The 15,953-nt window shown below is 40.8% G+C and overlaps 1 protein-coding gene and 1 long non-coding RNA gene across 4 annotated transcripts in view; one reads left to right on the plus strand and one right to left on the minus strand.

Annotated features, from left to right (window-relative positions):
• LOC145523151 (uncharacterized) overlaps positions 1–10,232 on the minus strand; it is a 36,008-nt gene extending 25,776 nt beyond the window's left edge. The window contains exons 1-3 of the long non-coding RNA XR_014066387.1: positions 10,090–10,232; positions 5,659–5,844; positions 5,422–5,524 (exon numbers count right to left, since the gene is read on the minus strand). This is a non-coding gene — a long non-coding RNA (uncharacterized LOC145523151). The remainder of the gene's footprint in view (positions 1–5,421; positions 5,525–5,658; positions 5,845–10,089) is intronic.
• Positions 6,118–15,953, plus strand: part of EXOC4 (exocyst complex component 4) — an 875,766-nt gene continuing 865,930 nt past the window's right edge. For 2 of the 3 annotated variants that reach the window (XM_081532918.1, XM_081532920.1), the window contains exon 1: positions 6,840–7,036. Coding sequence is in view for 1 of the 3 variants with exons in the window: in XM_081532917.1 (XP_081389043.1) it covers positions 8,929–8,930 (2 nt within the window). In the remaining 2 variants the exon portion in view is untranslated. Of the gene's footprint in view, positions 7,037–8,824; positions 8,931–15,953 lie in introns of all 3 variants that reach the window. The other variant, XM_081532917.1, reaches the window with a different exon arrangement.

Consider the following 15,953-nt stretch of genomic DNA (forward strand, 5'->3'; position numbering starts at 1 on the left):
ACAGAAGCGTTTAGATTACAGATGCTTCCTAGTATACCCTTTTTAAAACATTCATGCTCTGAGGTTTCCTTGATCCAGTCAGAGGGGGAGGAAAGCACCTGGGAAGAGGGGTCAGAGCTGTATTACTTAGGACACTCCTTTACTAAGTAGAATTGGAAACTGCCAGTGGATAAGCAGACATCCAATGACTCGCTGATAAGTAGCAGGCCTAGGGGCAGGATGATATCAGATAATGCTTTAGTTTGCATACCTCTGTCAGTCTTCCCTTCAGTTTAATTCAGTTCAGTCGCTCAGTCATGTCCAACTCTTTGCGACCCCATGGACTGCAGCACCCAAGGGTTCCCTGTCCATCACCAACTCCCAGAGTTTACTCAGACTCGTCCTTCGAGTCAGTGATGCCATCCAACCATCTCATCTTCTGTCGTCCCCTTCTCCTGCCTTCAATCTTTCCCAGCATCAGGGTCTTTTCCAATAAGTCATTTCTTCGCATCAGGTGGCCAAAGTATTGGAGCTTCAGCTTCAGTATCAGTCCTTCCAATGAATATTCTGGACTGATGTCCTTTATGATGGGCTGAGTGGATCTCCTTGCAATCCAAAGGACTCTCAAGAGTCTTCTCCAACACCACAGTTCAAAAGCATCGATTCTTTTTGCTCTTCCCTTGATGTAAACAAATTCTTACCTTCCGGCCTAATTCAAGACTATTTATTTCATTGGCAGTCAGGAACTCATTCAAAACTAGCTCAATTAAAGGAAGTTCAGGGAATTCCCTGGCAGTCCAGTGGTTAGGGCTCAGCATTTTCACAGGTTCAATCTGAACTTGGCCTGGATTCAGTCCCTGGTTGGGGAATTAAGATCTGGCAGGTTGTGTGGCACACCCCACTTGCCCCCCAAAAAAGTGCAGCTAGAACTTTCCAGAACAAGAACTGGAAAGTCATCTGAACCAAAGCAGCTCCTCTTCTACCTCACTCAGCCTCTCTCTCTTGCCAACTGGCCTCTCACCTTCACTTTCCTTGCATAATGACTCCCCTCCCCTGCCCCCCAGTCCCTCCCTGGACCTCTGTCTTGTTTGGTCTGTCTCTGTTACTTAGCTTTCTTTGCCTTTCCATGTGCACATGGACAAATACGGTGACCTCAGCCCATTCTAATTCTCCTCAAGAATTAAAATGACTGTCTGAAAAAAGTTCAAGTGAGTGTCTGACAAGAGTACTAGTATCTTGTAGTGCCAATAAAAATTTCCAGAAGATTTAGGCTCGTGTTTGGTCTACTCCAGTCCAATCAGTATTGTTCACTGATTGTCCACTTAATCCACTCCGTGTGGCCAGGCAGTAAGTCCATAGCTGTCATCATCCATTCCTAGGTCTATAGGTAGTTCTCAGGAGTGGGAACTGGGGTCTGGACATGCACCTTAAAAGGAATCCTTGTCACTTGTTTTCTAATCATACCTTCCATCTTCTAGCTTGAACTTCAAACCAGTCATGGCATACCGAGAGCTAATAGGCTTGGGAGTCAGGTAGACTTGGGTTCAAATACTGGGTCTGTCATTACCAGCCATATGTAAAGAGCATAAACTTCCATTTCTCCATAGAGGAGATAGCATCTATCCCAAAAGGACATTGAGGAATAATGAATTATTTTGGAAAGAGCCACCTAACCTTGTAATCTTCACTTATTCATTTCTCATTCATTCTACACACATTTATTTCTGCTTCTGCCTCTCCCTTGAAATTGTTTTTTCATTAAGATCAACTATAACTTTCCTGTTGCTAATGTTTGTCCTAATGTTATTCATTTTCTTTTTGAAATTGACACTGTTGACCATTCTCTCCTTTTAAAGTGTTCTTTTTATGGCTTCTATAGCAATATATTCTATGTTTTACAAATCCATATTGATTTCTTTAAAATTGCTTTAATATTTGTAAACAAAGAGAAATCAATATTTTGTATCAAAACCAAACGTTAACTATTACTAACATGTTCCTCTTTTCTGTAATTTTTTCTGTAAGAAAATCACTCCCTTTTGTAAAATCTTACTTGTGTGTGATATAAATGAAATTAATATGAATATTTGAAAAGTATTAGAAATTTACAAAGTACTCAAATCCCTTCACCCTGAAATTCTATTTTTGCTTAGAGTGACACAACCAAACAGGTTGTTATAGACAGCATCTTTTAAAAATGCTATATGAAACTAGGATGGTTCAAAGGGGAGGGGATATATGTATACTTAAGGCTAAAATGATGACATAGGATGAGATGGCTGGATGGCATCACTGACTCAACGGACATGAGTTTGAGTAACTCCGGGAGTTGGTGATGGACAGGGAGGCCAGGCGTGCTACAGTCCATGGGGTCGCAAAGCGTCGGACACGACTGAGCGACAGGACTGACTGAAGGCTAATTCATGTTGTTGTATGACAGAAACCAACACAACATTGTAAAACAATTATCCTCCAATTAAAAATAATAGAGAAAAAATTGCAAATATGAAACTAGAAAAACAGAAATGCATTTTAGAAAATGAGTTCATGCTATAGATGCTACTTTAAGAATTAAACTTAATTTTACTTTATTTTAGTAGATGTAAAACAGAACTGTTGAACTTTAGATAAATATTTCCTTTAGTACAATAGAAACAATTTTCTAAAAGATCCCTCCAAAGCTAAAAAGAGAATATGAAACATATTAGGAGGCTAAAGTCACTACATTTTTCTGTTTTAGAAATCAGCACCCATAATTTCTTCCAACTCTCTTTGCCCACTTTTTGATTTGTGTTAGCTGTGTTCTTCCATTATCCACACTTGAAGCTTTCACTCTAGTTTCTGTGCGTGCATAATCCCCACAGTCGTTTGAAATTCACTTTGGTTCAAAATTTGACTATATTCAAATGTATTTAATGCTCACAATATTTTTATTATGAAATGTCCATTCTTGAGTTCTTTATTTTTATTTACCTCTATGCGAAATTTTGTAACCTGCAGTTTTTTCACAAGTGCCCGTGGGTCTGTATTCTTTATTTCATGTGCAGTTTTTACTTGAAGGCTTCTTGAATAATGTAAAGTTCACAGGTCACTCTTTCTCTTTGAACTCTGATGATGTTCCTCCTTTATTTTTCTTCCAGCATTTAATACTTGTGTAGAGAAATCTGAGACCAGGCTTTTTTTTATTGTTCCTTACTGGATGCATGGGGCTTCCCTGGTGGCTCAGCAGTAAAAGAGTCTGCCTGCATTGCAGGAGCCAGAGAGGACCTGGGTTTGATCCCTGGGTCAGGAAGTTCCCCTGGAAGAGGTCTTGGCAATCCACTCCAGCATTCTTGCCTGGAGAATCCCATGGACAGAGGAGCCATAGTGTTGCAAAGAGTCGGACACGACTAAAGCAACTTAGCATGCACACTGGATGCATGAGAAAAATTTCTATATCTGTGTTCATATATTTGGTTGGCCAAAAATTTCATTCAGGTTTTTTATACCATCTTACAAAAACCGAGATGACCTTTTTGGCCAACCTAGCATATAACTAGACTCTGTCTTGATATTCAGTAGTCGGAGTGATTGAGATACTGTATATGAAATGCCCAGCACAGAATCTAATTAGTCCCAGGGCCTGACCAATGATGGCCCACAGGCCAAACTAACCTACAATTATTTTTGTAAATGATTTATTGGAACACAACCAGGCCCATTTGTTTGTGTCTATGGCTGCTTTCCTGCTATGATGGCAGACCTGAGTAGTTGTGGTAGAGACCTTATGGTCTGCAAACCAAAAATACTTACTACTTATCCTTTTACAGAAAAATATTTACCAATTATTGACCTTGACATAATCTTTTCCCTGATATTCACACTCAGTCTCTCTTCTATAGAATCAAAAAATGTGGCCATTGAAAGAAACTTTACATATCATTTTCTAGTCTAACACTTTGTTTTCTGCAAGAAAAATTTCCATAAAATCTAGACATGTACCTCCAAAGAAGAGAAGTTCACCTCCATTCTGTAATTTTCAAATTACATGGCATTATCTTTCAAAGATGAATTAATATCTATGTCCAGAGATGCACCCACAATTGAAGCAGAGAGATGCTTCAATTTAATCCTATCTACATTCAGAAATTTGCCATATTAACCTTCATAGGATCAGATGGGTCATGCCCACTTGTAAATAACAAATTGATATTAACCACAGCTCCCCAACATTAAATAAGCCTATTGAAGTAATTTTGAAATGGTTCAGATTTTTAAAGAGTTTTACTCTAATGATTTGGAAATGCACTTGAGCAAGACCCACCTGCTCATTCCTCTTGGAGAATGGGCAGCTTTCTGCATAAGGAATACCTGTAGAGATATTTCCAGCTCTGAACTGCTATCTACATTCACTATCTCTTATGTACCAATTTGCGGAGAGTGATGAGGGTGACAAGATAGAAGAAAGGATTAATAGTCTGCTTTCTAAAGAGTGGGAATGTTGAGAATAGATATTTAGCAGAAGGTGAGATAAGGAATCCATGCTTTATGTGTGTTTGTACATGAAAGATACTATCAATTTATCAGCCTTTTAGGTATTTGCCTTAGGTCAGTAAAAATTAGAGGCAGAAATTTTATTTAACTCTGTTATCTACTCTTTGCAACTTGAAGTAGAGGTAGGCTAGTTAACATGATATCTTCAAATGGTTACATATTTGTGATTTATATATAAAAGGCTGAAATACAGATTTTTCTATTGCCCCTTTCATGAGGAACAGAGTAAGCATCTATAAACCTGACAAATATTATGAACATACCACCTCAGAATCAACAGACCTAGAATGTGTGGCCTTAGGCAAATTTCTTAACCTGCTCTGCCCTGGTTTCTTATCTTTAAGATGGAGAAATACTAACCTTAACTATGTGCTACATATGATTGTATATGATTTCCATTAATTAATCTCATTTAATTCTCACAGCTCTTTAAGGTGCATACCATCATCCTCTCTCGTATGAGGAAACTGAACAAGGTTCAAGCCATTAGTAAGGGGGATTTGGACTTGGCAGTCTGACTCCAAAGAGTATTTTTGCCTGCTATTAATAGGGAGTTTGTTAAAAATATATTATAGAAAGAGAAAAAGTTCAAGTAAATTTCTTATTATGTGCCTGTATCTAGTAAGCGTACAACAAATGGTAGTGATCTGAAATAACGATGACCATTGTGATGAAAAGAATTGTGGGGAAACTAACAAAGAATGTGGAGAAATTAACAAAATGGCCTTAGTCTGGCTCTCCCACCCGACTCCTTCTGGCCCTCTCACCCTGTGTTCTGTAAACAATGATTTTGCTGACCCTGCATGGTTATGTAACAGTTGCGTTCACTTGTAGCACTGCGCATGTGCATCCCGTTGTACCCACTTGTCCCCAAGTCACTTTTGTTCTGTACAAGTAAATAAGTCCTACCTGAGGACCCTGGGTTGCTGTTGCCCGGGCAGAAGAAACATGTCTGCAGTTCCTATGGCTCCTCGAGTGTTTTTCCAGCTTTCCCAGCCGCGCCTTGTCTACCCTGTGTTCAATGAACAGTGTGGGAAGCAAGAAATAAATAAAAACCAAAGTGATTTAGAAAGGTGTGGTTAAAAGGTGAAAAAGCTGCTGGCCCAAGTAAACTATCCCCCTCCCCAGAGCGAGGGCTCTGTTTACCTGAGCGTGGATCCCAATTGAGACCAAGACTGTTTCCTCCTGCCACACTGATGTTCGAGTCCAAAGCTGCTGAGGTCATTATCATGGTTCTGGGTTTTGACTTCTGACTGTGGGGCTTGTACTCAGTTTTTATCTTCTGCCAGAATCCCCAAATCAGGGATGATCTTCACATATGCATGATGGCTACTGGGTAGAAGTCAGGAAGTATTACTTGTAGCTATGGGAGGCTTGGGACTGGGACCCACCCCAGCAACTGGGCATTAGTGAGAAAAGATGGGAGTATCTCTCCTCTTGGAGTCCAGCCCTGGGCTTCTGCCTCTTACATTGGAGGCTGATGGTGAAAAGGGGACTTGGGAAAGAAACTGGAGTCTGTGAGCTGAAAAAGGACTCAGGGAGGGCAGATGATGAGAAAGGATGGAATCCAGGTAGTCACAGTGAAAGGAATAGGCAGAAACTGTTAATCACAGGGAGGTGGATGTTGGGGTAGAGTCACATGATGAAGGAGAGGAGCAGTGCAACTAAACGGTAGGCAAAAACCAAAAGAAATGAAAGCAGGGACTCAGATATTTGTGCACCCACATTCACAGTAGCATTATTCACAATAGCTAATTTAGAATGTTCTAACTATAAGATGTTTTATGTAAATCTCATGGCAACCACAAAGAAAAAAAAACTCTAGTAGATACAGAAAATATGAAGAGAAAGGAACTGAAGCATACCACTACACGAAATTACAACAGCCAAAAGGTGGGAAACAACTCACATATCCACTAATAATAAATGAAGAGATAAACAAAATATGGCCCATCCAAACAATTGTTACTGATCAAATATTTGCTGCCCAACATGCATAGAAGTCAATATTACAGCACTGTCTTTTGAGAAAAGAAAGAGCTTTATTGTGAGGTCCACTGGCAAGGATGCAGGGCTCAAATCTGTTTCCTGAATCCAGAGTTTTGAGTGAAATTTAAGAGTTTTGGGGAATTTCAAACTTGGAAGCTGATTGGCTAGTCTTGAATCAGTGAGTGAAGTCTACACACGGTCCTACAAGTCAATTTTTCCTCATCAAAGGACTTCTTACTTTGTAAAGGGCTCTGGTGGCAGCATTTCTATTTTTTTCATTTCATTGACTGAAGATTCTGAGTTCTGGGGTCGGCCTGGAGACATGGGTTCTTGTCTTACACATGCACAGTGCTGTCTATCAAATAACTCAAGATTATTTAAGGAGGCAAAACCAGTGTAAGCTGATCAGTGTTTTACGTGCAATTCCACACTGGAATATTATACAGCCTAAAAAGGAACAAAATGCTGATATGTGCTACAACGTGGCTGAAACTTGAAGATATTGTGTTAAATGAAAGAAGCCAGACACAAAAGGGTAGGTACTGTATGATTCCACTTACAGTGATCAGATTCATAGAGAGACTCTAACCAAAGTAGGTTGGTGGTTGTCAGGGACTGTGTGCTCAGTCGCATCTGACTCTTTGCAACCCCATGGACTGTAGCCTGCCAGATTCCTCTGTCCATGGAATTTCCCAGGCAAAAATTCTGAAGTGGGTTTCCATTTCCTCTACCAGGGGATCTTCCCGACCCAGGGATCGAACCTGCATCTCTTGTGTGTCCTACATTGGCAGGCAGATTCTTTACCCTTGCAACACCTGGGAAGCCCTGTCAGGGGCTGAGGGGAGGGGAAATGAAGAATTTTGGGGTCAGCCTGGACACTGTTTAATGGGCGTTGAGCTTTGATTTGTGAAGAAAAGTTCTGGCAGTGGATGGTGGTGATGATTGTAGAACAATGTGAGTGTACTTTACGTCCCTGAACACTTAAAAAATGATTAAAATGCTAACTTTTATGTTACATATATTTTACCATAATAAAAATAATTGAAAAATAAAAGAAATTTCACAAAGAGTGTGCAAACATGAATGCTATGACTTAATTCAGCAGTTACTTTCTAATACACATCTATTATACAGACTTATTTTCCTATGTAGTGATGGTGGCAGCTGGGGTGAAGAGGAGACTGGCTAAATGTGTATAATTTCCATGTTTTGCCATTCTGAATCTATTGGTCAGAAATGAGGCCTATAATTTTTTCCAGAGAGCTGTCACAAAACGTGGGCAGCCCTGCCCTCCTGTCAATTTCTCTCCAGAGAAGCCCATGGTGCCCAAGGGTGGCCTGATGGAGGGTGTCATCACCAGGATCCCTGACAACGACAGCTGGTGAGAGTAGACCAACAGGAAAGTAGGTCAATGGAGAAGCCATTTGCCAGCTTCTAGAGACTTCATCTGGGGAGCAGAAGGGCAGGGCTGCTTGCCGGCTGTGATTCAGAGCACAAGCGCCTCCTTATATGCAGGGGTAAAGGGGGTTAATATCATGAGGTGGCAAAGAGCTCTCTAGAAGCCAAACAGCTAGGCTCAGAGACTCTGGCAAGCTCCCCAGTGCTGGCAAACCAGGACATCATGGGACTCTAGTCTCCCTACAATTAAACAGACAATTAAGAAATAAGAACATATTTTTCCAATATAAATTGATAGGCACTGCTTGGTAATGTTAGCATCAGGAATAAATTAAGCAGTAATCTGCAAAGGATGTTATTGCTATTGTAAAAATAAAGATCTGTCTCCGCAACCAATCAATTCAGCAGATATATACCAACAATCAAATTGTTAAAAATGACTTCTATAAATTACCCAGTGTTCCATCTAATGGTGCCAGAAGCAGCTGTGATACAATTTAGGGCTGATATAACCATACATCGAAAGCGCTTCTTCATTCTGATGTTTTTTTATTCCCTTCTAAGCAGTTTTAGTTGAGCCCACAGCTTTGTTTAATGCCCCCATGTGAAAACAAAATGTATTTCACTCCATGGGTTAGCAAAGTCATTTTGGCAGAAACACTCAGGAATATATGCATTTAATGTGGAAAGAATAATTCAATTTTCTTTCTATTATTTCAGCTACAAGTTTGCAATATTCTTAATTCTGCATTAAACCTTCTGGCTTGTGAGGAAGTTGCAATTCTTTATCAGCTGCTGTTCCTCTTTCAAATGAGTGTAGAAAAGACCCATGAAGGGATAGTTACAATCATGTATTTTTCAGTCTCATGTAATAGCCATTTCAATGAGATGATAACAATTTTGAAATTTTTCTTGATACCTGCAGAACTTGAAGACTTCTTCTATCCAAACTCCGATTGCTAATGCCTCATCACCAAGCCAGCCTGTGACCTGTTGGTGGTCTTTTCTTTTTTCCCCCCTTGCATATTCATGTAAGCCTCCAAAGCAGTTAAATGATGGCTGAAGCAATTTTCTCAGTTGGGAGCCCCGACACAACAGGCATCTATCTTTAATATACCTCTTCCAAACTTAGTTCTTTCATTGACGTTTGTCTAGTAGCCTTAGATGGTGCCCAAGGTGGGCCATGGTTCACTCCAGACAAAATTAACAGTGAGAGCAAAAACAGAAATAGCCGCCACTCATCTCCTATTGAGTGTTCTTTCCTCAAAAAACGGGATACCAGGAGACATGTCAACACAATTAAACATGGTCCCTGCCCTCAAATAATATCATGAGGAAATGGCTAAAAATGGTACGGTTTGGGAATAACTAAGGAATAACTAAGATCATACTAGAATTCCACTTGGGTTTCCCTGGTGGCTCAGATGGTAACGAGTCTGCTTGCAGGGTAGGAGACCCATGTTTGATCCCTGGGTCGGGAAGATTCCCTGGAGAAGGGCTACCTGCTCCAGTATTCTTGCCTGGAGAATCCCATGGACAGAGGAGCCTGTCAGACATGACAGAGTGGCTAACACTTTCAAGATCATACAAACTAGGGTGAGTCCCGTGGAAGAGACCAGCTTTAGGAGAGAAAGTTCCTAGTTCTCCCCAAGATGGAGGTAGACAAGCTCTATACAGGACATTATGGAGGGTAAGAAGGAGCCACATACATGTCTTGAGTTCAGTGACCCAGTGATCTAGCTGAGGAAGAAACTTAAAGTGATAGTTCATATAATAAGGTGAGAAAATAGATCTAAGTTCAAGGTCAGGGGACAGAGAGAGTAGTTAAAGAGGGCTGAGTTCAGGGACGGGTTTGGAGAGGAGTGAATGAGACATACTCAGTTTGACACAGAAATTATGCCCAGCAATCAACCAAAATCTGAGTCTGGAACTCAGGAGAAAAGTCAAGAACAAAGATGATAGGTTCAGAAGTCCTGTTTTGCGGGATACTACTCAGGTAAACTATAGAATGTCCTAGAAGTCCCGTTTTGTTTGTTGGGCCGCACAGCTTGCAGAATCTTAGTTCTCTGATCAGAGATCAAACCTGGACCGGAAGCATAGAGTCCTAACCACTGGACAGCCAGGGAATTCCCTAGAAGTCCTGTTTTCAACCCTCAAAAGTACTTAATTTCTTCCCCGACAAGTACTTACCATAGTACTCCCACTAAAAACTCTCCATCTTTGTATGGTCTGGCCACTCAAGATGGCTGCTCTCCTGCGCTCTCTATACCCCCTGCTAGACCAGCACCTGCCTCACCCTACTCACGTGACTGGCCTTCCTACATACTTGCCCCAGGCCCCAGCTGGTCATTGTTCTAATCAAGAGGGCAGTGCCCCACCCCCCTCTGCTGGTTTCCCTGGTTACAAATGAGCCCACCTGATATCAATCTATGCTCGACACCACCCCCCACCCGAGAGTGAAGACGGCTGCCATGTCCAGTCCTGCCCGCCATAGCAGCATGTGGGGTGTCTCTTCAGGACCTTGCTCCAGACGTGTATGTTGTCCCTAGCTATTAAACCGTTGATGTTTCCATTGCTGACTTTGGGCTTTCTTTGGTCTTAAAGCTGGGCAAGTGCAGGCTTGCTGAGTGCAGCCCAACAATCTTATATTCTAACGTGTTTTTTTTTTTTTTTTATTTTTGGCTGCACCTTGAGTCATGAGGGATCTTAGTCCCCTGACCAGGGATCGAACTGGCACCCCCTGTGCCTCTTTCAGTGGAAGCACATAGTTTTAACCACTGTAACCCTTTTCTAACTCTTTTAATACAAATTTTTTAAAAAGATTTATATATTTATGGCCATGCTGGGTCCTCGTTGCTCCGTGCAGGCTTTTCTTAGGTTGCGGTGAACAGGGGCTACTCTTTGTTGCAGTGGCGGGCTTCTCGTTGCTGTGGCTTCTCTTGTTGTGGCTGCCAGGCTCTAGGGCACAGGCTTAGTAGTTGTGGCACAAGGGCTAAGTTGCTCTGCGGCATGTGGGATCTTCCCGGATCCAGGGATTGAACCTGAGACCCCTGCATTGGCAAGTGGATTCTTAACCACTGAACCACCAGGGAAGCCCTAATACAAAATTTTTGAAAACTCTTAATTGGTCCGTATACTAGAGATTTTTCTCAATGCACATTCAGATTCTCACCCTATCCTCCTTCATCCTGCTTTGTGACCCAGAGGCTGACCTCGCTGGACTGCATTGTCTTGCCCTCTGGTTGCATAATAGTTTGGCCAATGGGAGACCCAGGCATAAGATAAGAGTTAGCAGCAAAGTAAGATCAAGGTGTCTTATGTCAGGGATCACTCTTCACCCGGCGATGAGGAGCTGGCTGTCTCTCTCTGCTGTTACTTGCCTTTGGTTCTACTAACCATGCCCTCTCCTTGCCAGTCTGGTCTTGAGATGGTGACAGTTTAGTGATGTTAGCCTATGGGGTATAACACCATCCTTTGTTAGCTTCCCTAAATCATGCCTACACTTTTGTAAATAGTACCATTATTAAGTGTCATTAACTTTATCAGACTTTGTAAAAGTCTTCTCGTTTACCTAGTTTGAATGCACTATTTCCTGACGTGACTCTGATAGTTGTTGTTTAGTCACTGAGTCATGCCTGACTCCTTTGTGACTCCATGGACTGTAACCCACCAGGCTCTTTTGTCCCTGGGATCTTCCAGGCAAGAATACTAGAGGGGGTTGCCATTCCCTTCTCCAGGACTCTGATAGAGTCCTTTGCAAACATTGATTGGTTGACTGTATTATCCAGTCTTGGTTCTAATACATCTTCCTTTAAAAATTTCTATAACATAGTAGTGGTATTTGGGTTGATTTCTCTTCAAGAAAGAAAATACTTTAAGATAGTTTTCCCCAACCTAAGTATTCATCAATGAGGAAAATGAATAAATTACAGTTCATTTCTACATATGATACAGAAATAGAAAAAAAATAAAGACAGTCTTGCAGATATGGACACGCAAGTATCTTCAAGACACAGCAAGTATAAAAGAATCAAGTGACAGAAAAATAAACTCAGTATATCTCTGCTTATGAAGACAATATTAAAAAAAATAAAACTAGACATGTCATATGAACTCTTGGTCCTTCAAACTGTGTCCCAAACTTTTCCTTTGCCTCATCACTACTACATTCCTGCCTTAAATTTACACTTCAACTACATTATACAGTAGCTAAGCTAGACTAGGCATTCAATGCTTGTTGGATGAATGAATGAATTACAATTTTCAAAAGTGTCCTGCACCTTCTTTCCCCCCTTCTTTATTTACATATAAAGTGAAGTGAAGTCACTCAGTCACTTCTGACTCTTTGCGACCCCATGGACTGTAGCCTGCCAAGCTGCTCTGTCCATGGGATCTTCCGGGCAAGAATACTGGAGTGGGTTACCATTTCCTTCTCCAGGGGATCTTCCTGACCCAGGGATTGAACCTGGGTCTCCTGCATTGCAGGCAGACTCCTCACCCTCTGAGCCACCAGTGAAGTCCTTATTTACATATAACTGACAAAAATTGTATCTATTTAATATATACAACTTGATATTTTGATATACCCATACATTGTGAGATAATAGCTATGACTAAGCTAATTAACATATCCATCACCTCACATACTTCGCTTTTCCTTTTCTTTATTTCTGTGGATGGTAAAAACACTTAGGGGCTTTCCCAATACCTCAGTGGTAAAGAATCAACCTGTAGTGCAGGAGACGCAGGAGACACAGGTTCAATCTCTGGATTGGGAAGATACACTGGAGAAAGAAATAGCAAACCACTCCAGTGTTCTTGACTGGAAAACCCCATGGACAGAGGAGCCTGGTGGGCTACAGTCCAAAGGGTTGTAAAGAGTCAGACACGATTGAGCACAGCACAAAAACACTTAAGATCTACCCTCTTAGCAAATTTCAAGTACACAATGCAGTGTTGTTAGCTATATTTATCCTCTACTGCCAAGACTCCACCATAGTGTTTGTTCATACTGTTCCATCTGCTCAGAATGCTGTTAACCCTTCCTTCATCTACTGTGATCAGATCAGTCCTCTACCATCCACTCCAAATGCTTCCTTATCTGTGAAGTCTCCCCCAAACACCTCAACGTAGAATTTCCTGCCCCTCTTCTGCTGTTCTATAGAGATTTGTAACTTCATCTGAGCACTTAGGACATCTTGCTTTGTATTCAGATCTAGTTTGTCCACAAGATTCTAAGATCCTTGAGAAAGCTTTGGCAATTTTATATTCCTAATACATAGCCCAGCATCTCGCACATAGTAGGTGCTCCATAACTCATTGGTACATTGTCTTGAATGAAATCTAATTGATGTTAGGGTTTAGTAGAGCAGGTCTTGCTGCCTATTGTAGACTGTTAATTGAATGTCTTCCAAACGAACTAAATGGATGAATTTAATTATGAAATTGATTGTCACCATATTTTAAATAATTTAAAACTTCAGGTAATTTAAATCTAAGATGAAAAGCAGATGGAGAGAGTGAGAGTATAAGTAGGGCAATTTTTTTTTTAATGGTTGGATATCAAAGTCAACTCAGAGAAGCTAAGAACCTCAAGTAAACTCCTGGCCTGGCCAAAGTAAGAGTGGAGAAGAGAGCTGGCACATATCTGGATAACCTCTCCCTTGTTCCCAGGGGAAGGAGCATATTTTAATGTCTCCTTTAGCAGCCGTTACCCTGTATGGATTTCCCAATGAATCTGAAGCCGCTTTTTTACATACTTATAGTCCATAGCTTGTCAGTAATTCTCAAATCTAATTTATTAAAAACTCATTTATTTTCAACAACACCAGATTTCTGATTAATTCCCAGCACCATGGGTTATTTAATGCAGTGGGTTTCATCGTCATTTCTGATTTCCCAAAGTGCTTGATTGATGGAAGCTATTGTGGGCTTAGTCTGTCAGTGTATTGTTCCTTCGTCAAGTGACAACAATAAAAACCTTACTGATGAAATTGCTGGGTGTCTCTTAAATAAGGTAAAAATACAGAACGGCATTGGAGACCCACAGGTGTTAGGCATTCACTAGAAAACTAAAAGTCATGCTTAGAAACTTCACTGAAATATAAGGCAGACATTCCTGTCTATAGCCTGCCTAGAACAGTTTGCCAGAAAATGTCTTTGCGTTTTCATATCTACTGCCAAGGAAGATAGAGGTTTATTTCCATTTTGCCTTTTTATGAGGGTGATGAAATTCAGTGAAGTAGATTCAGAACCATAAATCACCTTTAATAGAGGCCAGCCTTATTGCTTGTTTGTTCCTTTAATTTTTCTGAACATTAAAGACCCATTTAAATCTTTGAGGAGAGTAACCCTTAGAAGGTAAGATATGGTCAAAAGGTTCAAACAAAACAAAAGTAAAATTTAAAAAGTAGGAGACAATGTCATGATGTTTGTGTAGGTATCTGCCACGCTCAAAGGGAACCCTCTTTAACTCCCTTTGCCCCATCCCTGGACCAAGATGACTTCCCCAATGTAGCCATGGATATAAGCTTGGGCATTAGGTATAAAAGTTGCCATAAAATGTCCATAAAGGGAAAAGAAGCAGGTCTTTCATATACTAGAGAAGTGCTTTCACAGTCTTGTGTACTCTTTCTGCTACATCATGGCAAATCTTTCCTGTATACCTTTCTACTTGTGTCTTTGTGATTTTATCTCTATATTTCTAGATAGACAAGGACTCTCACTGGCCATTAAAAGGAAAATCCCATCCCCTCTCATTTCTCAGACATGAAGATAGATAACTTCTTAGTGAGGTCTTTCTCTTCTGAGCAGCGTTTTCCACCACTGGAGGGGATGGTAGTCCAGAGATTTGTATTAGCTTCTGTGTCAAATTTCTCCCTTTAGCCTGGTGTCTAACAGCTGGGCTCTCACGCTCTCTGGGAGATGTTCACTGTCAAAGAGACTCTGTACCACCTTGAACAGCTTAGAGGACACATACTGTGTAGAACTAAGAGCTAAGAAGGCAGGAGCCTGAGAAGAAAACATAGGATAAATTTCCCATCACCTCTCCATCACCTCTACTTGCCTCCCTGGAGGAAAGTCCAAGAAGACAAACTAGAGAATGATGACATAGGACCCAGAGTCTTAAGATTCCACATCCTGAGCCCTTTATTATATATAATCCAGCCCACTCGTGCAAATTCTCATAAATAAATATAACTGTCCTGGCACTGATAGTAGACACCCTACTGGCACTCCACTATCAGAAAAGTGAAACTTTGAAATATTTTCCAAAGAGGGATTTATAGTAATTTATCTACAAACATCTGTATGCAAGGGCATGGATTTACTGAATAACTATATTTAGGATGAATGAGGCCTCAGTGCCCTTTGCAAAACATATTGTTAAAATTGTGCCACCTCCATTTTTCACTAAGATTGACTGAGATTAAGAAGTTAACTTATTAAGACGGTAAAGATAGGGAAGGGACACTTTTACATAGTTTTATGTAAATTGGTGCAAACTGTATGGAGGACAATTTGAGAATATCCATCAAAATGAAAATGTGCTATCAGAGATTTCCAATTTTAAGGTAGCAGAATAAAGTTTTTCTGCCTCTCTTCTCAGCCACAACCAACGAGGATGATGAGAAACAAAACATAAACTCCACAGTCCATGAAATTAGGAAATATTCATAACCACAAACAGTAATATATGAAAATGAATGAAGGAGTTTAAATGATGCAGCAGAGTGGATAAAGCCTGGGTAGTTGGTTACTGATAGGATTTTTAAGACTCTTGATATCACAGAAAGGAGGAGTCAGGGAGGGGCTAAAAAAGAGCAATTGATTAAAAGTGTCTCTAAGGAGCAGAGAGAACCCCTCAAAATCGCATCCCATCCAGAAGAGCCAGGTGAACTGTTTCTCACTTTACCTGGACCCCAGGGGCTCAGCGGTAAAAAAATCTGCCTGCAATGCAGGACACACAGACGTGTTTGATCGCTGGGTAGGGAAGATCCCCTGGAGGAGGGCATGGCAACCCACTCCAGTATTCTAGCCTGGGAAATCACATG

Source organism: Giraffa tippelskirchi, chromosome 10 (genome assembly GCF_054371585.1).
Source record: "Giraffa tippelskirchi isolate mGirTip1 chromosome 10, T2T-mGirTip1v1.2.pri, whole genome shotgun sequence".
Taxonomy (NCBI): Eukaryota; Metazoa; Chordata; class Mammalia; order Artiodactyla; family Giraffidae; genus Giraffa; species Giraffa tippelskirchi.